Genomic DNA, 25,096 nt, shown 5'->3' with positions numbered 1-25,096 from the left:
GGTGCAGACTCGATGGGCTGAATGGCCTCCTTCTGCACTGTATGTTCCATGTATCCATCTAGCCAGCCCACCCAAATCCCATGTGATTTTAGTTTTTGTACCAGTCTGCCATGTGGGACCTTATCAAACGCCTAACTAAAGTCCATATAAACTACATCCACAGCCCTTCCCTCATCAATTTCCTTTGTCACCTCTTCAAAAAACTCAATCAAGATGGTGAGACATGACCTTCCCCTACAAAACCATGCGGCCTGTCACTAACTTGTCCATTTTCCTCCAAATGTGCATACATCCTGTCCCTCAGTATCTTTTCCAAAAGTTTCCCCACCACTGATGCCAGGCTCACCAGCCTATAATTAGCTGGATTGTCCCTGCTTCCTTTCTTAAACAAGGGAATAACATTGGCTATTCTCCAGCCTTCTGGAACCTCACCTATGGTCAAAGAGGCTGTTAAGATATCTGTTAAGGCCCCAGCCTCCCGCAGTATCCTGGGATAGATCCCATCCGGCCCCGGGGGAATTGTCTACCTTAATGCAACTTAGGATATTCAACACTTCCTCCCTTGTTATATTGATGTTCTCAAGAGAGTTCACACACCTAGCCCTTACTTCAACATTCGCCATGTCCTTCTTTCTCCCTGGTGAATACCGATACAAAGTACTCATTAACAATTTCACCCACTTCTTGTGGTTCCACGCAAAATTTCCCTCCATTGCCCTTAAGTGGGCCTACTCTTTCTCTTGTTCCTAATATATGAATTCTCATTGACCATGTTTGCTAAAGACATTTCGTGGCCCCTTTTAGCCCACGTTTAAGTTCCTTCCTACTTTCACTGTACTCCTCAAGGGCGTCATCAGTTTTTATTTTTAAAAAATATATATTTATTAAAGTTTTTTAACACAATTGTTCTCCCTTACAAACAATAACCACCCCCCCACCCTCGTAACAAAAAAAACGAGAAATCGCGCAGAGCAAGATATATACATGGCAAAATGATATATTTACACAGCTTTACTGGCCCTCACCCGTACGTGCCAGTTTCCCCAACCCTTCATGTTATTTCTTGCTCATCCACCCTCCCAGGCAGCCCCCCCCCTCCCCCAGGACGTGTCCCCCCCCCCCCCCCCCCCCCCCCCCAAGGTTGCTGCACCTGCTGACCGACCTTCCTCTAACACTCCGCGAGATAGTCTAGGAACGGTTGCCACCGCCTGTAGAACCCCTGCGCAGACCCTCTCAAGATGAACTTAATCCTCTTCAACTTTATGAACCCAGCCATATCATTTATCCAGGCCTCCAGGCTGGGGGGCTTCGCCTCCTTCCACATTAGCAAGATCCTTCGCCGGGCTACTAGGGACGCAAAGACCAGAATGCCGGCCTCTTTCGTCTCCTGCACTCCCGGTTCGTCCACTACTCCAAATATAGCTAGGCCCCAGCTTGGCTTGACCCGGACTTTCACCACCTGAGATATTGCTCCCGCCACTCCTCTCCAGAACCCCTCCAGTGCTGGGCATGACCAAAACATATGGACATGGTTCGCCGGGCTCCCTGAGCACCTTCCACATCTGTCCCCTACCCCAAAGAACCTACTCAACCTCGCCCCCGTCAAGTGCGCTCTGTGGACCACCTTAAATTGTATCAGGCTGAGCCTGGCACACGAAGAGGAGGAATTAACCCTACCTAGGGCATCAGCCCACAGAATTCCTCAATCTCCTCCCCCAGCTCCTCCTCCCATTTACCCTTCAACTCTTCTACCAGCGCTTCCCCCTCTTCTTTCAACTCCTGGTGTATTTCCGACACCTTGCCCTCCCCGACCCATACACCCAAGATCACCCTATCATGAACTTCTTGTGCCGGGATCAACGGGAATTCCCTCACCTGTCGCCTCACAAAAGCCCTCACCTGCATATATCTAAAGGCATTTCCCGGGGGTAACTCGAACTTCTCCTCCAGTGCCCCTAGGCTCGCAAATGTCCCGTCGATGAACAGGTCCCCCATTCTTCCAATCCCCGCCCGATGCCAGCTCTGGAACCCCCCGTCCATCTTCCCCGGGACAAACCGGTGGTTACCCCTGATCGGGGACCACACCGATGCTCCCATTGCACCCCGGTGCCGTCTCCACTGGCCCTAGATCCTTAGCGTGCCGCCACCACCGGGCACGTGGTATACTTTGTCGGTGAGAGCGGCAGCGGTGTCGTCACCAACGCCCCCAGGCACGTTCCTTTACAGGACGCCATCTCCATCCTCTTCCATGCCGCCCCCTCTCCCTCCATAACCCACTTGCGGATCATCGCCACATTTGCTGCCCAGTAGTAGCTCCCCAGGTTTGGCAGCGCCAACCCTCCTCGGTCCCTACTGCGTTCCAGGAACCCTCTCCTTACTCTTGGGGTCTTATTCGCCCACACAAACCCCATAATAAGCCTGCCTACTCTCTTAAAAAAGGCCTTCGTGATCACGATGGGAAGGCACTGAAACACAAACAGAAACCTCGGAAGGACCACCATTTTGACCGACTGCACTCTACCCGCCAGCGAGAGCGGTAACATGTCCCATCTTTTGAAATCCTCCTCCATTTGCTCCACCAACCTCGTCAGATTCAGTTTATGTAGGGTCCCCCAACTCCTGGCTATCTGGATCCCCAGATACCGAAAGCCCCCCTCCGCCCTCCTCAGCGGTAGGTCCCCTATCCCTCTTTCTTGGTCCCCCGCCTGTAAATACAAAGAGCTCACTCTTCCCTACATTGAGCTTATAGCCCGAAAACTCCCCAAACTCCCTTAGAGTCTGCATGACCTCCACCATCCCCTCCATTGGATCCGCCACGTACAGCAACAGGTCATCCGCATATAGCGACACCCGATGCTCTTCTCCCCCTCGGACCATCCCCCTCCATTTATTAGACTCCCTCAATGACATGGCCAATGGTTCGATCGCCAATGTGAACAACAGGGGGGACAGGGGGCACCCCTGCCTCGTCCCTCGGTACAGTCGAAAGTACTCCGACCTCCGCCGGTTCGTCACTACACTCGCCATCGGGACTCTGTAAAGGAGCTTAACCCAATTGATAAACCCTACCCCGAACCCAAACCTACGCAGCACCTCCCAGAGGTACTCCCACTCTACTCGGTCAAAGGCCTTCTCCGCGTCCATAGCTGCCACTATCTCCGCCTCTCCCTCCTCCGATGGCATCATTATCACGTTTAAGAGCCGCCGCACATTGGTGTTTAGTTGCCTGCCCTTTACAAATCCCGTCTGGTCCTCGTGGATTACCCCCGGGACACAGTCCTCGATCCTCGTGGCCAGCAATTTTGCCAGCAACTTTGCATCCACATTGAGGAGCGAGATCGGCCTGTACAATCCACATTGCAATGGGTCCTTGTCCCGCTTTAGGATCAAAGAAATTGTCGCTTCCGACATTGTCGGGGGCAGGGTCCCCTCCTCTCTTGCCTCAGTAAAGGTCCTCACCAGTAGCGGGGCCAACAGGTCTGCGTACTTCCTGTAGAACTCTACCGGGAATCCATCCGGTCCCGGGGCCTTCCCCGCCTGCATGCTCCCCAAACCCTTGCTCAGCTCCTCCAACCCAATTGGTGCCCCCAAACCAGCCACCTCTTGCTCCTCCACCCTCGGGAATCTCAGCTGATCTAGGAATCGTCTCATCCCCTCTTCCCCCGCTGGGGGCTGGGATCTGTACAGCTCTTCATAAAATGCCTTGAATACCTCGTTTATTTTCGTCGCACTCCGAACCGTGGCTCCCCTTCCATCTTTGACTCCCCCTATTTCCCTCGCTGCCATCCTCTTACGGAGCTGGTGTGCCAGCATCCGACTAGCCTTTTCCCCATACTCATAGGTCGCCTCCTGCGCTTTCCTCCACTGTGCCTCCGCCTTCCCTGTGGTCAACAGGTCAAACTCCGTCTGGAGCCGTCGTCTTTCCCCAAGTAAGCTTTCCTCCGGGGCCTCTGCGTATCTCCTGTCCACTCTCAAAATCTCCCCCACTAACCTCTCCCTTTCCATACCCTCTGTCTTCTCCCTATGAGCCCTAATGGAAATTAGCTCTCCCCTGATCACCGCCTTCAACGCCTCCCATACCACCCCCACCTCCCCGTTGTCGTTGGCATCCAAGTACCTTTCGATACACCCCCTCACCTTCCCACACACCACCTCGTCCGCCAGCAGTCCCACATCCAGCCGCCACAACGGGCGTTGGTCCCTCTCCTCTCCCAGCTCCAGTTCCACCCAGTGCGGGGTATGGTCCGAAACGGCTATAGCCGAATACTCCGTCCCCTCCACCCTCGGGATGAGCGCCCTACCCAGAACAAAAACATCTATCCGGGAGTAGGCTTTGTGTACATGGGAGAAGAAAGAAAATTCCCTGGCCTGCGGCCTTGCAAACCGCCATGGGTCCACTCCCCCGATCTGATCCATAAACCCCCTAAGTACCTTGGCCGCCGCCAGCCTCTTTCCAGTCCTTGATTTGGAGCGGTCCAGTGCTGGATCCAACACTGTATTGAAGTCCCCTCCCATTATCAGGCCTCCTATCTCCAGGTCCGGAATGCGCCCCAAAATGCGCTTCATGAATCCTGCATCATCCCAGTTCGGGGCGTATACGTTTACCAACACCACCCATGTCCCTTGCAACCTACCGCTCACCATTACATATCGCCCTCCGTTGTCCGCTACAATAGTCTTGGCCTCGAATGACACCCGCTTTCCCACCAATATTGCCACCCCTCTATTCTTCGCGTCCAGTCCCGAGTGGAATACCTGTCCTACCCATCCCTTTCTTAGCCTGACCTGGTCCGCCACCTTCAGGTGTGTCTCTTGGAGCATGGGCACGTCTGCCTTTAAGTGCGCGAACACTCGAGCCCTCTTCACCGGCCCATTCAGGCCCCTCACGTTCCACGTTATCAGCCGGATTGGAGGGGCTCTCACCCCCCCCCCCCCACACCCCGCCGACTAGCCATCTCCTTTTCTGGGCCAGTCCCGTGTCCACGCCTCCCTCACCCTCCAGTCCCCCAGAGGGGGGACCCCCGTCCCGACCACCTCTTCTGTGTCCCATTCCCTTTCGGCCAGTGCAGCAGCAACCCTTTTCCCCCCCTCCCCTCCCCCCGCTAGACCCCTGTCTAGCTTTTTTGCTCCCCCCCCATGTCACTCCCGTAAGTCAGCTGACGCCTGCTGACCCCGGCTTCCTCCGCCGTCCCATTGACCTCCCCGCGTGGGAGTCTCCCAATCCATATGCATTCCTTCGTTCCCCTTCCCGCCTTTCCAAAGCCCACTCCGCCCCCTCTGGCGCAGCTCCTGTCGCGGCCTTGTCTCTCTCCCCCAGCCCATGTAACATTTCCTGCGCGTGATTGACCCCCTATATACAACAACCATCACACATCAAACCCCAAAACATCCCCCCCACCCTCACAAACCCTCAGTTAGAGTCCAACTTTTCGGCTTGTACAAAGGTCCACGCCTCTTCAGGCGTTTCAAAGTAATAGTGTTGGCCCTTGTATGTGACCCACAGTCACGCTGGCTGCAGCATTCCGAATTTCACTTCTTTCCGGTACAATGCCGCTTTGGCCCGGTTGAAACCCGCTCTCCACTTTGCAACCTCCGTGCTCCAGTCCGGGTATATTCGGATCTCTGCATTGTCCCACTTACTGCTCCGCTCCTTCTTGGCCCATCTCAGGACCCACTCTCTGTCCGTGAACCGGTGGAACCTCACCAGCATCGCCCTTGGCGGCTCATTTGCCTGGGGCTTCTTCGCCAGCACCCGATGTACCCTGTCCAACTCCAGCGGCCTCGAAGGGGCCTTCGTGCCCATCCTCGCCTCGAGCATCGTGCTCGCATATGCCCCGGCATCAGCCCCCTCCACTCCCTCAGGGAGACCCAGGATTCGCAGATTCTTTCTCCTCGACCTGTTCTCCAGGTCTTCGAGTCTTCCCGCCCACCTCTTGTGTAGTGCCTTGTTCTGCTCCGCTCTCACCGCCAGGCCCACGAGCTCGTCCTCGTTCTGACTGACTCTTTTCTGTACCTCCTGGATCTTAGCTTCGTGGGCCTTCTGGGTGATCCCGAGTCCTTCAATTGCCGAAAGCACAGGCGCCAACATCTCCTTGCGCATTTCATAGATTAGCATAGAATTTACAGTGCAGAAGGAGGCCATTCAGCCCATCGAGTCTGCACCGGCTCTTGGAAAGAGCACCCTACCCAAGTTTAACACCGCCACCCTATCCCCATAACCCAGTAACCCCACCCAACACTAAGGACAATTTTGGACACTAAGGGCAATTTATCATGGCCAATCCACCTAACCCGCATATCTTTGGACTGTAGGAGGAAACCGGAGCACCCGGAGGAAACCCACGCACACATGGGGAGGATGTGCAGACTCCGCACAGACAGTGACCCAAGCCAGAATCGAACCTGGGACCCTGGAGCTGTGAAGCAATTGTGCTATCCACAAGGCTATCGTGCTGCTCCTCGAAGCAGCGCTTGATGAACTCCTGCAGCTCCCCTTTGTCCCTGGCCGCCGCCATTTTGTTTTCTTTCCCTCGCTTCTCCCGTTGCTCCAGTGCTGCTCCTTTGGCTGTTACACTTCTGGCCCGTTTCATAGAAGTTGGAGGGGGACCTCGCTCTTCCCTTCCCCATGGGCTGCGTCAAAAAAAAGTTCCGTTGGGGCTCCTCTAACAAGCCCGAAAGTCCGTGGTAGCGGGAGCTGCCGAGTCGTGCGGCTTAGCTCCGCATAGCCGCAACCGGAAGTCGAGAGGGAATCCTTTTGGCAGTGTTCGCTTCACCAGTCTGCCCCAAAAAGTCTATGGAAACTCCTGAAAAAGGTCTGAGAGTCAGTTCGAGACAGGAGCTGCCGAATCCGCGACCTATTCCTCCATGGCCGCCACCGGAAGCCTCGTCCCTGCTTCTTCAATGGCCTTGGTAGATCTTTTCACAGTTGTTCCCTCTGCTGCTAGAATTCACCTTTGATAGAGTCAAGTCAGATTGCAGCTTTAAGCTTGCCCTTCCCCCGCCTGCATGCTGGAAGAGGCCTTTGTCTATTGCTGCAGCTCAAGCCAAATCTTTTACTGTTTCTGCCGGGTCTGGTAGCCAAAAGACATAACATTCCTGGGGGACACTGTCAGGGGATTGCTGCAGTCTTCTTCCCACACCGGGAAATGTCAAACAAATGCCGTGGGGGCCCTGTAAAAGAGCCCAAACATCCGTTCCAAGCGGGAGCTACCGAATATGCGACCTAGCTCTGCATAGCCGCACCCGGAAGTCGCTCATCATCGGTTTTTAGATGCCTACACCTATCGTGTGCTTCCTTTTTCCTTTTGACTAAGCCTACAATTTCCCTTGTCATCCATGGTTCTCAAATTCTGCCATTTCTATCCTTTATTTTTGCGGGAACATGCCTGTCCTGCACTTCAATCTTTAAAAGCCTCCTACATGTCAGAGTGGATTTGCCCTCAAATCATAGAATTTACAGTGCAGAAGGAGGCCATTCGGCCCATCGAGTCTGCACCAGCTCTTGGAAAGAGCACCCTACCCAAGGTTAACACCTCCACCCTATCCCCATAACCCCATAACCCAGTAACCCCACCCAACACTACGGGCAATTTTGGACACTAAGGGCAATTTATCATGGCCAATCCACCTAACCCGCACATCTTTGGACTGTGGGAGGAAACCGGAGCACCCGGAGGAAACCCACGCACACACGGGGAGGATGTGCAGACTCCGCACAGACAGTGACCCAAGCTGGAATCGAACCTGGGACCCTGGAGCTGTGAAGCAATTGTGCTACCCACAATGCTACCGTTCTGCCCTTTGCTGCTCCCAATCCACATTCCCCAGTTCCTGTCTAATTTGGATGTAATTGGTCCTCGCCCATTTAAGCACCCTCACAAGAGGGCTACTCTTGTCCTCATCCATGACTATTCAAAATCTTATGGCATTATGATCGCTAAGCCCAAAATGCTCCCCCACTGAAACATGAATCACCTGGCCTGGCTCATTCGCCAAGCCCCCTTTCTGGTTGGATTGTCAACATACTGTCTCAAAAGGCCCTCCTGGACACCTCTAATAAATTGCTCTCCATCCGAGCTCTGGCTGTAAGGGATTCCCAGTCAATATGGGGGAAGTTAAAATCGCCCTTCACAACTACCCTGCTTTTTTCACACCTTTTCAGTATCTGACTACACAGCTGCTCCTCTGTCTCCTGCGGGCTGTTGGGAGGTCTATAGTACACTTCCAACATTGTGATTTCACCCTTCTTATTCCTGAGCTCCATCCATAATACCTCGCTACAAGATCCCTCCAATGTGTCCTCCCACAACACAGCTGTGATCTGCTCCCTAATCAGCAATGCATCTCCCCCACCTCTTTTGTTACTGCTTCTGTCCCGTCTAATACAACGATATCCCGGGACGTTAAGCTGCCAGTCCTGTACCTCCTTTAACCATGTCTCCATAATTGTAATTACATCATAGTTCCATGCTGTAATCCAGGCTTTCAGTTCATCTGTTTTACCTGTTATACTTCTTGCATTAAAGGAAACACACTCCAGACCTACAGTCTCATTGAGCCCTGCGGCTTCCCTCTGCCTGCTCTTGCTCTGCGCTATGTTTATCTCAGTCTCACTTTTTTACCCAGTCTCTACACTTACTGGCCTGCTGTTCCAGTATTGACGTAGATAGAGAACTGATTGGCAGACAGAAAGCAGAGAGTGGGAATAAATGGGTCCTTTTCAGACTGGCAGGCAGTGACTAGTGGGGCACCGCAGGATTCAGTGCTGGGACCCCAGCTGGTCAAAATATACATTAATGATTTGAATGAAGGAATTGCATGCAATATGTCCAAATTTGCAGACGGCACTAAGCTGGGTGGCAGTGTGTGCTGTGAGGAGGATGTAAAGAGGCTGCAGGGTGACTTGGACAGGCTGTTTGAATGGGCAAATACTTGGCAAATGCAATATAATGTTGGTCGATGTGAGGTTATCCACTTTGGTGTCAAAAACAGGAAGGCAGATTATTATCTCAATGGTGGCAGTTTAGGAAAAGGGGAAGTGCAACGAGACCTGGGTGTCACGGTGGAACAGTCGCTGAAGGTTGGCATGCAGGTACAGCAGGCGGTAAGGAAAATTAATGGCATGCTGGCCTTCATAGCGAGAGGATTTGAGTAAAGGAGTAGGGATGTCTTGCTGCAGTTATTCAGGGCCTTGATGAGGCCACACCTTGAGTATTGTGTGCAGTTTTGGTCTCCTAGTTTGAGGAAGGACATTTTTGCTATTGAGGGTGTCCAGCGAAAGTTCACCAGACTAATTCCCGGGATAGCAGGACTAACATATGAAGAAAGACTGAATCGACTGGGCCTGTACTCACTGGAGTTTAGAAGAATGAGAGGGGATCTCACAGAAACATATAAAATCTTGTTGCCACTGGACAGGCTAGATGCGGCAAGAATGTTCCCGATGTTGGGGACGTCCAGAACTAGGGGGCACAGCCTAAGAATAAAAGGTGAGCCATTCAGGACAGAGATGACGAAGAACATCTTCTTTCAGAGTGTTGTGAACCTGTGGAATTCTCTACCACAGAAAGCTGTTGGGGCCAGTTCGTTGGATATATTCAAGAGGGAGCTGGACATGGCCCTTGCGGCTAAAGGGATCAAGGGGAATGGAGAGAAAGTGAGACTGGGAATTTGCATGATCAGCCATGATCATATTAAATGGTGGTGTAGGCTCCAAGGGCTGAATGGCCTACTCCTGCACCTATTTTCTATGTTTCTATGTATCAAGTGAAACACCCCCTGCACTCACAACGCCAACAAAGTCATAGCTGTGACAACAGGCCATCCCATTCCTTAGAGGAGATGCCCTTTCAGGATCATGGCCAGGCAGCTGTGGCATGTTAAAAAAATAAAATAAACTTCCGTGCCCTTGTCCCTTACTGTATTCATCCTCACATTGGCAATTACCAGTGCAACCGGAGGTAATACCAAACTTCCCATTGGCCCTTCAACATCAGGGACCTGTTTGCACATGATTGGAAAGCAAGCCCAATCCCTGACCTTTAATTGGCTGAATCTTTGAAAATGTTAATGGGCATCTCTAAAGCAGGGCCGAGACCTGGAACTTGCCCCCATGTCCAGTGCCTGACCCCTGATTAAAAACTCAGCCCATAGGCAGGTTAAGTGAATGGGAAACAACGTGACTGATGGGGTGAAAAGTGAGGTAGGGAGAAGTTATTCACTTTGGTAGAAAGAATGGAAAAAAAAGTATTTTAAATTGGTGATGAACTTTTAAATGTTGATGTTCGGAAAGACTTAGGTGTACTCAGAAAAGGAATCGGAAAAGTTAGCATGCAGGTACAGCAAACAATTAGGAAGGCAAAATGGCACGTTGACTTTCACGCATGGAGACTGACGTACATGACATACATTTAGTTGTAATGGACTTTGGTGAGACCACACCTGCATGGCACCTGATATAGTATGCCAATCACCTATTCTGGGCTAATAAGATTATTAACCTTTTCTGACACTATCCATGCATTTGGGACGACAGTTTTCCTGCTAACTGCCTCCAAACCTAACCACGCCTATTTAGCATGAATGTCTGGCCTCTTCCTCCCATTCACAATTAATAGCATGACCCTTCTGGCCTCACCACCTCCAAAATTACTTCCAGGGATGAAACAGAGAGCATAGGTGAGGGTGGGGGGAGTGGGGGGTAGGGGGGGGAGGGGGAGGGGGCGCAGACTTTCCACTTCTTCCTTCTATTCTTCTCCATCCTCCAACCTTCAACAGTAATGTTGAATGCAGCCATTCTAAACCCCACCAGGGCCCCTTAAATTGAGACCCATTGACATATGCAGGTCATCATCACGCTCATACTCAGTCATTGGTCAAGAAACTCAGAAGCGGAATGATAATCCTATGTCTGAAATAATCATTGTGGCTGAAATAATCAGTGGTAGGGCATGGATTTGTATGATTCAGTAATGCCGTTGATGCCAATTAGATGTTTGGGATTTTCTCAAGAAATAGGAAATTAAAAAGTCAGTCGCTCGGATTGCTATTGTTTATTTCCAGTTTGAACACTACTGACACAAGAGAGTGGGCCAAAATTTGGCAGATGGAGTTTAACATGTGAGGACATGCATTTTGGTCTGAAAAATGGGAAGGCAACTTATCTAAATAGGGAGAGACTTCGGGGTGCTCCGTTGCAGAGGGTTCATGGGTCACAGAAAACTAGTATGCAGGTACAGCAGATAATAAAGAAAGCAAATGGAATGCTGGTTTTTAGTACTAAAGGAATAGAGTATGAAGGTAAGGAAGTGTTGCAACTTTACAAGGCATTGGTGAGACTACACTTGGAGTATTGTGCACAATTTTGGTCCCCTCATTTGAGGAAAGATGAAGTGGCATGGGAGGCAGTTCAATGTCCATCACCAAGACTGACCTGGCTGCGTCCTAAAAGACATAGCTACTAGACTGGGACTGCAGCAGGTGGTGAGGGAACTAACAAGAGGGAAAAACATACTTGACCTCATCCTCACCAATCTGCCTGCTGCAGATGCATCAGTCCATGACAGTATCGATAAAAGTGACCACTGCACAGTCCTTGCAGAGACAAAGTCCCGTCTTCACATTGAGGACAACCTCCATCGTGTTGTGTAGCACTACCACCGTGCTAAATGAGATAGACTTCGAACAGATCTAGCAAATCAAGACTGGGCATCCATGAGAATCCGTGGGCCGTCAGCAGCAGCAGAATTGTATTCAACCACAATCTGCAACCTCATGACCCGGCATACCCCCCATTCTACCATTACCAGCAAGCCAGGGGATCAACCCTGGTTCAATGAAGAGTGCAGGAGAACATGCCAGGAGCAACATCAGGCATACCGAAAAATGAGGTGTCAACCTGGAGAAGCTACAACACAGGACTACTTGTGTGCCAAACAGCATAAGCAGCAAGTAATAGACAGGAAAGCAATTCCACAACAAACGCATCAGATCTAATCTCTGCAGTCCTGCTACATCCAGCTGTGAATGGTGATCGACAAACAACTCACTGGAGGAAGAGGCCGCACAAATATCCCCATGCTCAATGATGGAGAGCCCATCACATATGTGCAAAAGACAAAGCTGAGGCATTCTTCAGCCAGACGTGCCGAGTGGATGATCCATCTGTCTCCTCCAGAGGTCCCCAGCATGACAGATGTCATAGATCATAGAATTTACAATGCAGAAGGAGGCCATTCGGCCCATCAAGTCTGCACCGGCCCTTCGAAAGGGCACCCTACCTAAGCCCACACCTCCACCCTATACCCGTAACCCAGTATCCCCACCTCGTGTTTTTGGAGGGCAATTTAGCATGGCCAATCCCCCTAACCTGCACATCTTTGGACTGTGGGAGGAAACCGGAGCACACTGAAAAAACCCACGCTGACATAAGAAGAACGTGCAGACTCCGCCCAGACAGTGACCCAAGCCGGGAATTGAACCTGGGACCCTGGAGCTGTGAAGCAACTATGCTAACCACTGTCCGAACCACTGTGCCTTTGAGCTGCCCATCAGTCTTCAGCCAATACGATTGACTCCACATGACATCAAGACATGACTGAAGGCACTGGATATTGCATAGGCTATGAGCGCTGACAATATCCCGGCAAAAGTACTGAAGACTTGTGCTCCAGAACTTGCTGCACCCCTAGCCAAGCTGATCCAGGACAGCTATAACACTGGCATCTACCTGGCAATTTGGAAATTTGCCCACGTGTGTCCTGTACACAAGAAACAGGACAAATCCAATCCAGCCAATTACCAGCCTATTAGTCGACTCTCCATCATCAGCAAAATGATGGAAGGAGCCATCAACAGTGCTATCAAGCGGCACTTACTCAGCAATAACCTGCTCACGGACGCTCAGTTTGGGTTCCGCCAGGATCACTCAGCTCCTGACCTCATTACAGCCTTGGTCCAAACATGGACAAAAGAGTTGAATACCAGAGGTGAGGTGAGAGTGACTGTGCTTGACATGAAGGCAGCATTTGACCGAGTATGGCATCAAGGATCCTTAGCTAAACTGGAGTCAATGGGAATCGGGGGGGAAAACGCTCCACTGGTTGGAGTCATACCTGGCACAAAGGAAGATGGTTGTGGTGGTTGGAGGTCAATCATCTCAGCTCCAGGACATCCCTGCAGGAGGCCCAACCACCTTCAGCTGCTTCATCAATGACCTCGCTTCTATCATAAGGTCAGAAGTAGGGATGCTTGCAGAAGACTGCACAATGTTCAGCACCATTCACAACTCCTCAGATAACGAAACAGTCCATGTCCAAATGCAGCAAGACCTGGACAGTATCCAGACTTGGGCTGACAAGTGGCATGGTACATTCGCATCACACAAGTGCCAGGCAATCACCATCTCCTACAATAGAGTATCAAACCATCGCTCCTTGACATTCAATGGGATTACTATCGCTGAATCTCCCATGATCAACATCCTGGGTTACATTGATCAGAAACTGAACTGGATTAGCCACATTAATACTATGGCTACCAGGGCAGGTCAAAGGCTTTAAATCCTCCGGAGAGTAACTCACCTCCTGACCCCCCCAGCCTGTCCACCATCCACAAGTCAGTAGTGTAATGGAATACTTTCCACTTGCCTGGATGAGTGCAGCTCCAACAACGCTCAAGAAGCTCGACGCCATCCAGGACAAAGCAGCCCGCTTGATTGTTCCTCCTTCCACAAAAATTCAAACCCTCCAGCACCGACAAACAGTGGCAGCCATATGTACCATCTACAAGATGCACTGCAGTAACTCACCAAGATTCCTTGGAGAGAACCTTCCAAACCCACATCCACTACCATCTGAAAGGGCAAGAGCAGCAGATAGCTGGGAACCCTACCACCTGGAGGTTCTCCTCTAAGTCACTCACCACCCTGATTTGAAAATACATTGCCATTCCTTCACTGGCTCTGGGGCAACATCCTGGAACTCTCTCCCTAGCAGCACTGTGGGTGTACCTACACCTCAAGGACTACAGCGGTTCAAGAAGGCACTCACCGCCACCTTCTGAAGGGCAACTAGGGATGGGCAGTAAATGTTGGCCTAACCAGTGATACCGCCTCAGGAACCTTGGTGAGTTACTGCAGTGCATCTTGTAGATGGTACACATGGCTGCCACAGTTTGTCGCTGGTGGTGGGTTTGAATGTTTTTGTCTTGCTTTTGGGGAATTGTATGTTTGTTATTGTATTCTTGTTGTTTATTGTTTTTGTGCCTAGCAGCTGCTTGTCAGTTGCGGCCCCTTAATCTTCTGTGTACTGGGGGTTCAGTGATGCCCCCAGTGCTGGTGAGGGGGATACTTGTTCTCTCTCTCTCCTCAGCCTTGCTCCGCCTGTCCTTTTCTGGTGGGCTGTGTCGCTTGTGGGAACCTTCCACTGACGTTGCTGGAGTCGGGGTGGGGGTAGTTTCGTGCTGGCGGCTTTGTCCTCATAGAATTACTGCTGTGCATAAGGAGGCCATTCGGCCCATCAAGTCTGACCTGACCCTCTGAAAGGGCACACAATTTGGGTCCACTCGCCACCCTATCCCCATGATCCAATCTATTCTTTTGGGCACTAAAGGATAATTTAGCATGGCCAATCCACCTAACCTTCACATCTTTTGACTGTGGAAGGAAACCGGTGCACGTGGAGAAAACCCACGCAGACACTGGGAGAAAGTACAAATTCGCACAGACAATCACCCAAGGACGGAATTGAGCGATGGTCCCTGGCGCTGTGCGGCAGCAGTGCTAACCTTCTTGATCATTTGTTGGGTTTTGTTTTTGGCTTTTTTGTGGTTACCCTGTATTTTGTCTTGATTTCTTGTGTAATGGAGCTTTTTTTGGGGGTTGAACTGTGCCCCCTCTTGGGAGGGAAGGAGTATTCTCTCCCTCTCTTCCACCATGCCTTGCATCGGTGTGTCTTTTTCAGGTGGTCTGCGCTGCTCATTTGGACACCTTTCCACAAATGTGGAGCTACCATGGGAGCAGGACATCGGTGTGTCCTTTTCTGGTGGTCTGTGCTGCTCATTTGGGCACTTTTCTACCGATGTGGGCTACTGTTGAGGGGGGTAGGCGTGTTCTAATTTGGAAGCTGTCGGTTCTGTTTTCTTGTCGATTCACTGGTTTCTGTTTTTGGTATACTGTGTATGTTTTTAGCGTTTTGCTGATTGTTTTTCATCTGGCTGTGTTCTTTTGCATTATGGAGTTATTAATAAACTCAAAATATCTGCACAGTGGAGTGGAATGCCTGAGCTGGCAGTTGCGGGGTGTTCAAGCATCAGTGACTAAGAAGGTGCCCAAGAAGCAGAGGAAAACACGCAAGCAAAGTTACTCCACCTACGTGTACCAGGTGCTGATCCAGGTGCATGCTTCCACCCAGATCTCATTCAAGGCCATGAGCGTCATGAACTCCTTCGGAGTTGACATTTCACCCCCGAGGCCTTGCATCTCATTCACTACAACAAACGGCAACCATCTGAGCCCAGGAGATCCAGAGCACTATCCGTTCAAGCTTTTGGAGGAACTGGACAAACACTTTGTCTCCGAGGGCTCGAAAGCAGTCACCAAGTATACCAACCCCATTTAGCTCAACGATAATGAAATATTAAAAATATACATTGACAGATAACATGTGGCTTTACCTCACCAGCTTCTCTCTCAAATCCACTGCAGTCTCGAAGTTATCAAACTGCTTATCTGACATCCAGTACTAAATTAACAGAAACTTTCTTCAACTAAATAGTGGGAAGGCAGAAGCCATTAGTTCTGGTTCCTGCCACAAACTCTGCTCCCTCCCCACCGACTTCATTCCTCTCCCTGGCAATTGTCTGAGACTGAACCACATTATTCACAACCTTGGTGTCATGCTTGACCCTAAGATGAGCTTTCAATCACTCCATCCCTAAGACTGCTTATTTCAACTTTGTAGCATCGCCCTGCCCAAGCTTCTTTGCTGCTAATCCCTCACACATGCCTTTGTTATCTGCAAACTTAACTATTCTAATGCACTCCTGGCCAATCTCCGACATTCAGCCCTCCTTAAACTTGAATTCATCCAAAATTCTGCTGTTTATATTCCATCTTGCGCCAAGCTCTGTTCACCCATTACCCCTGTGCTCACTAGCCTGCTCCTGGTAACGCATGGCCTCTAGTTTCGAATTCGCATTGTTGTTGTTACATCCCTCCATATCCTTCCTTTAAAAAAAATTTATGGCAATTTATGAGTATTATGGCAATACTCTAAACTCTGGAATTCCCTTCATAAACTCCTCCATCTCTCTTCTCCACTTTCCTTCTTTAAAACAACCCATAGAACCTATCCCTTTACTTTGACCTTTGGACATCTGGTCTAACACCAACCTGCAGAGCTTGGTGTCATATTTTACTTTAAAATGCCTTTGTGAAGTGCTTTGGGATGATTTGTTCTGTTAACGGCTGTTAATACAAGTTGTTGTAAGATTCTCTAAGGGGGGAGAAAATAAAATAAAACCTTGAAAAATGAATACACCTTACTTTGAGAATGTATTTATAATCTCTCTAAACAGGTGACAAAGCATTTGCTTAAGCTATTTGATAATTTAGCTGATGTAAAATTTGAAACTAACCACGAGGATGGTGATACATGTAAAGCAGTGGGAATGTGCAGCAGAGAAGGAGAATGTGTACAACTTTCAACACCCTGTTACTGTGAAGGACAGGTAGGTTATTATTTACTTATTTGTATTCCACTTGAAAACCCTGAATATTGTGCGGTAGCTTGACATTAGATATTATTGGAATAATTTCTTTCATGGATTTTTTTGCTTTTACATATATTGAGAAAAACATTTTCTGGAAGTTCAATAAAATAATCTGCAAAATAATGAATTGATTAAATGCAATTTCTTAAAAATCTGTCTTTAAATTTAAAAAAAAGCATTAATACTATTTCCTCTACAAAGAAAGTGATGTCGGTCAAATGGAAAATTTCTTTGAATCATGCATTTAAGTTAATTACCATCGACAGCGATTTATTTTTCTTCTGAGAGTCAACCCATCGAAGTAGTTTATTTTGGTACCAGCTCAGCCTGTGTTACAGAAAGGTGTATTGTAAAGTGGATAAAGGTCTGATTTTTGCAGGTGGCAAGGCAAGTTAACCAAGCAGTTAAACATGGATTCCTGGGCTTTTGCAAAAGCCAGCAATTATGCTGAACAGAGAAACAACGGTAAAGGAATAAGTCATTCAGTCTCTCGAGCCTGTTGGCTCATCTTGTTTTAGAAAATATTTTATTGAAGCATTTGTAATTTTCACAGTTTAACACATTAACATTTCTTAAACAGCCGCGTGGGCCAACACACGCAAAAACCTAAAAAACAATGTCCCCTACTGCCCACGCCCTATTCCCTAATTACCTGTATTTTCTTTTAGAAGTCGATGAATGGTTGCCATCTCTGGGCGAACCCCTGAGTTGATCCTCTCAAGGCGAACTTGATTTTTTTCCAGGCTGAGAAACCCTGTCATATCGCTGACCCACACACCTGACTTCGGGGGCTCTGAGTCCCTGCATCCCAGCAAAATCCGTCTCCGGGCCACCAGGGAGGAGAAGGCCAGGACATCGGCCTTCCCCCCCCCCTTGGCCCCCGGATCATCCGATACCCCAAATATTGCCAGTTTTGGACTCGGAGTTACCTGCTAGAATTCCCTCAACGTCGGAGATGCCCAGAACATATGTACGTGGTTAGCCGGTTTACTCCCACACCTCCACATCTGACCTCCTCCTCATCAAAGAATCTACTCTTCCGGGCTACCGTCATGTGGGCCCTGTGGACCACTTTGAACTGGATCAGGCTAAGTCTGGCACAGGATGAGGGTGAATTGACTCTCTTCAAGCCTTTTTCCCACTTTTCCATTTCCAGCTCTCTTCCCAGCTCCTCTTTCCACTTCCGTCCTGATCGGGGCCCCCTTCCACTCCGTCAGCTCCTTGTATATCTCCGAAATCCTCCCCTCTCCAACCCAAGTTTTTGACATCACCTTGTCCTGTAGTCCCCTCAGGGGGTGGTGAGGAAAGCTAGGACCCTGCCTTCGTCCAAAGTCCTGGACCTGAAGGTATCGAAACCCATTCCCGTCCGGTACCTCAAACTCCTCCTCTAGTGCTTTCAAGGTCGGATAGCCCTACTGGATAAATATATCCCCAAATCTCTCGATCCCTGCCTGCTGCCACCACCTGAAGCCTCCATCCAGCCTCTCCGGGACAAACCAGTGATTGTTACAAATCAGAGAGCACACCACCCCCCCTCCAATCCCATGTGCTGCCTCCATTGCCCCCACACCCTTAAGGCGACCACTACCACAGGGCTTGTAGAGTACCGAGCCGGCGAGAACGGCAGGGGCACCGTTAGTAAAGCCTTCAAACCCGTACCCTTGCAGGATGCCGCTTCCACTCGCTCCCAGGCCGACCCCTCCCGCACTACCCACCTCCTGACCATCGATATGTTGGCCGCCTAGTAATACTTAATAAAGCTCTGGAGGGCCAGGCCCCCCTCTCCGCGACCCCGCTCCAGGAGTGACCTCTTTACTCTCGGGGTTTTCCCCGCCCACACAAAATCTATTTTTCTAAAAAAAAGCCTTTGGGACAAAAATCGGAAGGCATTGAAAAAAGAAAAGCAGTCTTGGGAGGACTGTTATCTTCACCGTCTGGACCCTTACCGCTAACGCCAGCAGGAGCACGTCCCATCTGTGGGAATCCCTTTTCATTTGGTTGACCGCTTTGCCCAGATTTAACTTGTGGAGCTGCCCCCACTCTTTAGCCACTTGAATCCCTAAATATCTAAAGCTCCATGCCACCACTTTAAAAGATAACTCCCTCAGTCTCCTTTCCTGCCCCTGCGCCTGGATCACAAACATCTCGCTCTTTCCTATATTCAACTTGTAGCCTGAAAATCGGTCAGATTCTCCTAGTACCTCCATGATTTCGGTCATCCCCCCTCGCCGGGTCTGTAACATCAAGTAGCAAGTCATCTGCAACACCCCCCCCCCCCTCACTATCCCCTGCCACGCACTCGATGCTCTAAGGGCCATTGCTAAAAGCTCTATGGCCAGGGCAAACAATAATGGAGAGAGCAGGCATCCCTGCGATGTCCCTCTCCCGAGATTAAAATATTCTGACCGGGTTCGGTTGGTTCTCACATTTGCCACCGAGGCCTAATACAACAGCCGGACCGAGTCCACAAATCCCTGCCCGAACCGAAACCTGCCTAAAATATTCCATAAGCATGTCCACTCCACCCGGTCGAAAGCCTTCTCCATGTCCATGGCTACTACCACCTCAGCCTCATGCCCCTCAGCTGGCATCATTATAACATTAAGAAGCCGTCTAATATTGGACGTCAGGTGCCTGCCCTTCACAAATCCCATCTGATCCTCACCTATTATCTCCGGGTCACAATCCTCTATTCTGGTGGCCAAGATCTTTCCAGTAATTTAGCATCTACATTTAAAAGGGAAATTGGTCTCTATGATCCATGGCTCTCCGGCTTCTTGTCTCGCTTCAGGATGAGAGAGATTGATGCCTGTGATAGCGTTGGGGGAAGCACTCCCATCTCCTTGGATTCAATGAAAGCCTTAACTAACAGCGGTCCCACTAGCCCCGAAAACATTTTATAAAATTCCAATGGGAATCTGTTACGCCCTGGGGCCTTACCTGATTGCATTGCCCCCAATCCGTCTATCACTTCACCGAGCCAAATTGGGCCCCCCAAGACTTCCACCAGCTCCTCATCTACCTTTGGGAACACTAGCCTCTCCAGGAATTGGTTCATTCCCTCCTCCCACGCAGGGGGTTCCGACTCATATAATCGACAATAGAATTCACGAAACACGTCATTAACCGCACCCGGGTCCCTCACTACTTTCCCCTCACATCCTTAATTTTCCCTATTTCTCTCGCCACCTTCTGCTTCCTCAGCTGATGTGCCAACATCCTGCTAGCCTTTTCCCCATATTCATATACTGCCCCTTTACCCTCCTCAGCTGTCCCACTGCCTTGCCTGTGGAAAGGAGCCCAAAATCCATTTGCAGTCTCTGACGCTCATTCAGGAGCTCCTCATTCGGATACTCCGCGTATCTCTTATCCACATGTAAGATTTCTCCTACTAGCCTGTCCAGCTCCGCCCATGCAGCCAATGTGGTGCATGGTCCGATACTACGATTGCTGAATACTCTGTGTCCACCACCCCAGCTTGTCCAGTATAATAAAATCGATCCTGGAGTACGCCGTGCACATGAGATTAGAATGAATATCCCTTGCTCCTTGGCCTCTCAAATCTCCACGGAACAACACCCCATGTGCTCCATGAAACTCTTTCGCTATTGCTGATACATTCCCCGACCTAGAACTTGACCGGTCCATCCTAGGATCCAAGACTGTGTTAAAATCACCTCCCATAGCCAATCGGTGCGAGTCGAGGTCCGGGATTTTTCCCAGCATCTTCCAAACAAACGCGGGTCATCCCAGTTTGGGGCATATATATTTACCAACACCACTGCCATTCCCTCCAGTTTCCCGCTAACCATAATAAATTTACCTCCAGGTCTGTCTCCATTTTCCCCACCTCAAACGCCACCCTTTTGTTAATCAGGATGACCACCCCCCTTGCTTTAAAGTCCAATCCTGAATGGAACACCTGTCCGACCCATCCCTTTTTCAGTCTAAATTAATCCCCCAGCTTCAAGTGTGTCTCCTGTAACATGGCCACGTCCGCCTTTAACTGTCTCAAGTGTGGAAACACACCGGCCCTCTTGACTGGCCCATTCAGGCCACGGACATTCCATGTAACCAGTCTGGTCTGCCCCCATCCCCTGTCGATCAGCCATGACCTTTCCTAGGCCAGCCCTTAGCCCATGGCCCGCACCTCCCCAGATCCGCCTCTCGGCAGCAATCACCATCTAGTCTCCATCTCCAGCCCCCCGGAAGTCCCCTAATCGTCAGCAGTCCCCCACTCGCCCCCTACTCTGTCACTTTTCAGCTCAACCCCCACTTCACGCCCGTGAACCAGCTGTGGGACACACCACTAGTAACAAATTGCATGTATTACGGTACTGATACTGTATTACAGGTACAACGGTAAATCCCAGCCTGCTGGCTCCACCCAGCAGGCGGATTATAAAAGTGTATGCTCTCCAGCGCTGCTCCCATTCTGGTTACAGCTGCAGGAGGCACAACATCTTGTGCAATAATGCTTCGATTGTTTCACCATTCCCGTCTCGTGGTAATTGACGGTACATCAATCTATTGCACAAGATTTAAAAAGATGAACATCTTAATCAAGCCTGATCGCCTGGAGCTGAGCCGTCACGCAGCCAATGCCACGTCCACCTTCGACCACTGGCTAGCCTGCTTCGAAGGCTACCACAGAACAGCCACTGGAGAACTCTCGGACCCACAGAAGCTCCAAGTCCTCTACTCACGGGTGAGCCCTGAAATCTTTCCCCTCATCCGGGCTGCACCCACCTACACAGAAGCGATCACGCAGTCCAGAGATGTGCGGGTTAGGTGGATTGGCCATACTAAATTGCCCTTAGTGTCCAAAATTGCCCTTAGTGTTGGGTGGAGTTGCTGGGTTATGGGGATAGGGTGAAGGTGTTGACCTTGGGTAGGGTGCTCTTTCCAAGAGCCGGTGCAGACTCGATGGGCCGAATGGCCTCCTTCTGCACTGTAAATTCTATGAAACTATAAAGGGACATTACATTAAGTCGGTGAATCAGGTGTACGCCAGGCACCTCCTGGCCACAAGACGGCAACTCCCGGGGGAGACTCTGGACGATTTCTTGTGGGCCCTACAGATTCTCGGTAGGAACTGTGACTGCCAGGCAGTTTCAGCAGTCCAACACACCAAACTATTAATCAGAGACGCTTATGTCACGGGCATGAAGTCTACGTACGTTCACCAGCGACTATTGGAAGTGGGTACGCTCAATGTTGCAGAGACTAGGCAGCTTGCTAATTCACTAGAAGTGGCCTCCCGTAATCTGGAGGCCCACACCTCCGACCGCGCGGCACCCTCGTGGGCCCCACCAGCTGCCGACTCGAACTCACCGCAAGCCTGTGCCACGCGGCAGCCAGCCAACTCCGGGGGGCCAAAGTGTTATTTTTGTGACCAGAGCAAACAACCCAGGCAGCGCTGCCCGGCATGGAGCGCGACCTGCAACGGGTGCGGGAAGAAGGTCCACTTTGTTTCCGTTTGCTAGGCCCGGTCGGTCGCCGCTGTTTCCAGGCCCGGCACTGCTACACCCCCCACGTGTGATCCAGGGGCGCCGCCATCTTCTCCACCACAAGCCAAGTGTGGTCTGTGGGCGCCGCCATCTTTGACGCCATTTTGGACCGCGCCTCAGGACCTGTGCTCGTCTGGCTGTGCGCTGCCCACTGATACCTCCGCCACCGCTGTTCAGCCCGGGCCCTCCCAACATCTTCTGCAGCTCGCATCCGTCACCCTGGATCAGTCTCGGCCCCGCAACCTCGCGACCGCGACGACGACGGTGAAGGTCAACGGGCACAAGACGACCTGCCTCTTTGACTCCGGGAGCACAGAGAGTTTAATCCACCCTGCTACGGTAAGGTGCTGCTCCCTCCCGGTACTCCCCGTCAGCCAGAAAATCTCCCTGGCCTCCGGATCCCATTCCGTGGAAATCCAAGGGTACTGAGTCGCGACCCACACCGTTCGGGGCGTAGAGTTCAGCAACTTCAGGCTCTAGGTCCTCCCCCATCTCTGCACTGCCCTGTTACTCGGTCTTGATGTTCAATTGCACCTCCAAAGCCTTACTTTGAAATTCGGCGGACCCCTGCCCCCCCCTCACTGTCTGCGGCCTCACGACCTTGAAGGTTGATCCACCTTCACTGTTTGCAAACCTCACCCCGGACTGCAAGCCCGTCGCCACTAGGAGCAGACGGTACAGTGCCCAGGACAGGACCTTCATCAGGTCGGAGGTCCAACGGCTTCTGCGGGAGGGGGATCATCGAGGCCAGCAACAGCCCCTGGAGAGCTCATGTGGTGGTAGTGAAGACTGGGGAGAAGCACAGGATGGTCATTGATTACAGCCAGACCATCAACCAGTACCCGCAGCTCGACACATACCCCTTCCCACGCATATCTGACTGCGCAGTAGTCAGATTGCGCAGTACCAAGTCTTCTCCACTATTGATTTGAAGTCCGCGAACCACCAGCTCCCTATCCGCCCGGAGGACCGCCAATACACTGCGTTCGAAGCAGATGGCCGCCTCTATCCCTTCCTTAGAGTTCCCTTCGGCGTTACCAATGGTGTCTCGGTCTTCCAGCGAGAGATGGACCGAATGGTTGACCAGTACGGGCTGTGGGCCACCTTCCCGTACCTAGATAACGTCACCATCTGCGGCCACGATCAGCAGGACCACGACGCGAACCTCAAAAAATTCCTCCATACCGCCAAACTCCTTAACCTCATTTGCAATAAGGAGAAATGCGTGTTGCGCACCAACTGCTTAGCCATCCTTGGCTACGTAGTGTAAAATGGAGTCCTCGGGCCCGACCCAGACTGCATGCGCCCCCTTCTGGAACTCCCTCTCCCCCACTGCCCCAAGGCCCCTAAACGATGCCTGGGGTTTTTCTCGTATTACGCCCAGTGGGTCCCGAATTATGCGGACAAGGCCCGGCCACTTATCAAGGCCACAGTATTTCCCCTGACGGCTCAGGCCCGCCAGGCCTTCAACCACATCAAGGCGGACATCGCCAAAGCCACGATGCTCGCAGTCGACGAGACCCCCCCCTTTCAGGTGGAGAGCGATACATCAGACGTAGCTCTGGCCGCCACCCTCAACCAGGCGGGCAGACCTGTGGCTTTCTTTTCCCGCACCCTCCATGCCTCCGAAATTCAGCACTCCTCTGTCGAAAAGGAGGCCCAAGCCATTCTGAAAGCTGTGCGACATTGGAGGCATTACCTGGCTGGCAGGAGATTCACTCTCCTCACTGACCAACGGTCGGTTACCTTCATGTTTAACAATACGCAGTGGGGCAAGATAAAAATGACAAGATCTTGAGGTGGAGGATCGAGCTCTCCATCTATAACTATGAGATCATGTATCGCCCGAGCAAGCTCAATGAGCCCCCTGATGCCCTATCCCGCGGTACATGTGCCAGCGCACAAGTGGACCGACTCCAGGCTCTCCACTATGACCTCTGCCACCCGGGGATCACCCGGTTCTTCCATTTTGTCAAGGCCCGCAACCTGCCCTACTCCAATGAGGAGGTCAGGACCGTAACCAGAGACTGCCAAGTCTGCGCAGAGTGCAAGTCGCACTTCTACTGGCCAGATAGAGCGCATCTGGTGAAGGCCTCCCGCCTCTTTGTGTGCCTCAGCATGGACTTCAAAGGGCCCCTCCCCTCCACCGACCACAACGTGTACTTCCTCAACGTAATTGATGAGTACTCCCGGTTCCCTTTCGCCATCCCATGTCCCGACATGGCTTCTGCCACGGTCATCAAAGCCCTGCACAGCATCTTCACTCTGTTCGGTTTCCCCACATACACCCACAGAGATCGGGGATCCTCCTTCATGAGTAATGAGCTGCGTCAGTTCCTGCTCAGCAAGGGCATCGCCTCGAGCAGGACGACCAGCTACAACGCCCGGGAAACGGGCAGGTGGAGAGGGAGAACAGGATGGTCTGGAAGGCCGTCCTGCTGGCCCTTCGGTCTAGAAATCTCCCGGTCTCCCGCTGGCAGGAGGTCCTCTCCGACGCGCTCCACTCCATCCGGTCGCTCCTATGCACCGCTACTTATGAGACCCCTCACGAGCATGTGTTTGCCTTCCCTAGGAAGTCCACCTCCGGGGTCTCGCTCCCAACATGGCTGACAGTTCCAGGACCCGTCCTCCTGCGGAAGCACGTGCGGAGCCATAAATCGGATCCCTTGGTTGAAAAAGTCCACCTCCTCCATGCAAACCCGCAGTACGTCTACGTGGCACACCCCGACGAGCGACAGGACACAGTCTCCCTCTGGGACCTGGCACCCGCTGGGTCCCCACCCACAACCCCTGACCTGATACCGCTCCTTCCCTCC

At 51.3% G+C, this 25,096-nt stretch overlaps 1 protein-coding gene across 1 annotated transcript in view; it reads left to right on the top strand.

Moving 5' to 3' along the window:
• Positions 1-25,096, top strand: part of dnah9l (dynein, axonemal, heavy polypeptide 9 like) — a 1,249,478-nt gene that overhangs the window by 358,822 nt on the left and 865,560 nt on the right. The window contains exon 27 of the mRNA XM_072476205.1: positions 16,576-16,728. Coding sequence (XP_072332306.1) covers positions 16,576-16,728 — 153 coding nt within the window. The remainder of the gene's footprint in view (positions 1-16,575; positions 16,729-25,096) is intronic.

Source organism: Scyliorhinus torazame, chromosome 2 (genome assembly GCF_047496885.1).
Source record: "Scyliorhinus torazame isolate Kashiwa2021f chromosome 2, sScyTor2.1, whole genome shotgun sequence".
Lineage (NCBI taxonomy): Eukaryota > Metazoa > Chordata > Chondrichthyes > Carcharhiniformes > Scyliorhinidae > Scyliorhinus > Scyliorhinus torazame.
The sequence above is the reverse complement of the archived record's forward strand: the minus strand, read 5'-3'. Positions and strand labels throughout refer to the sequence as shown.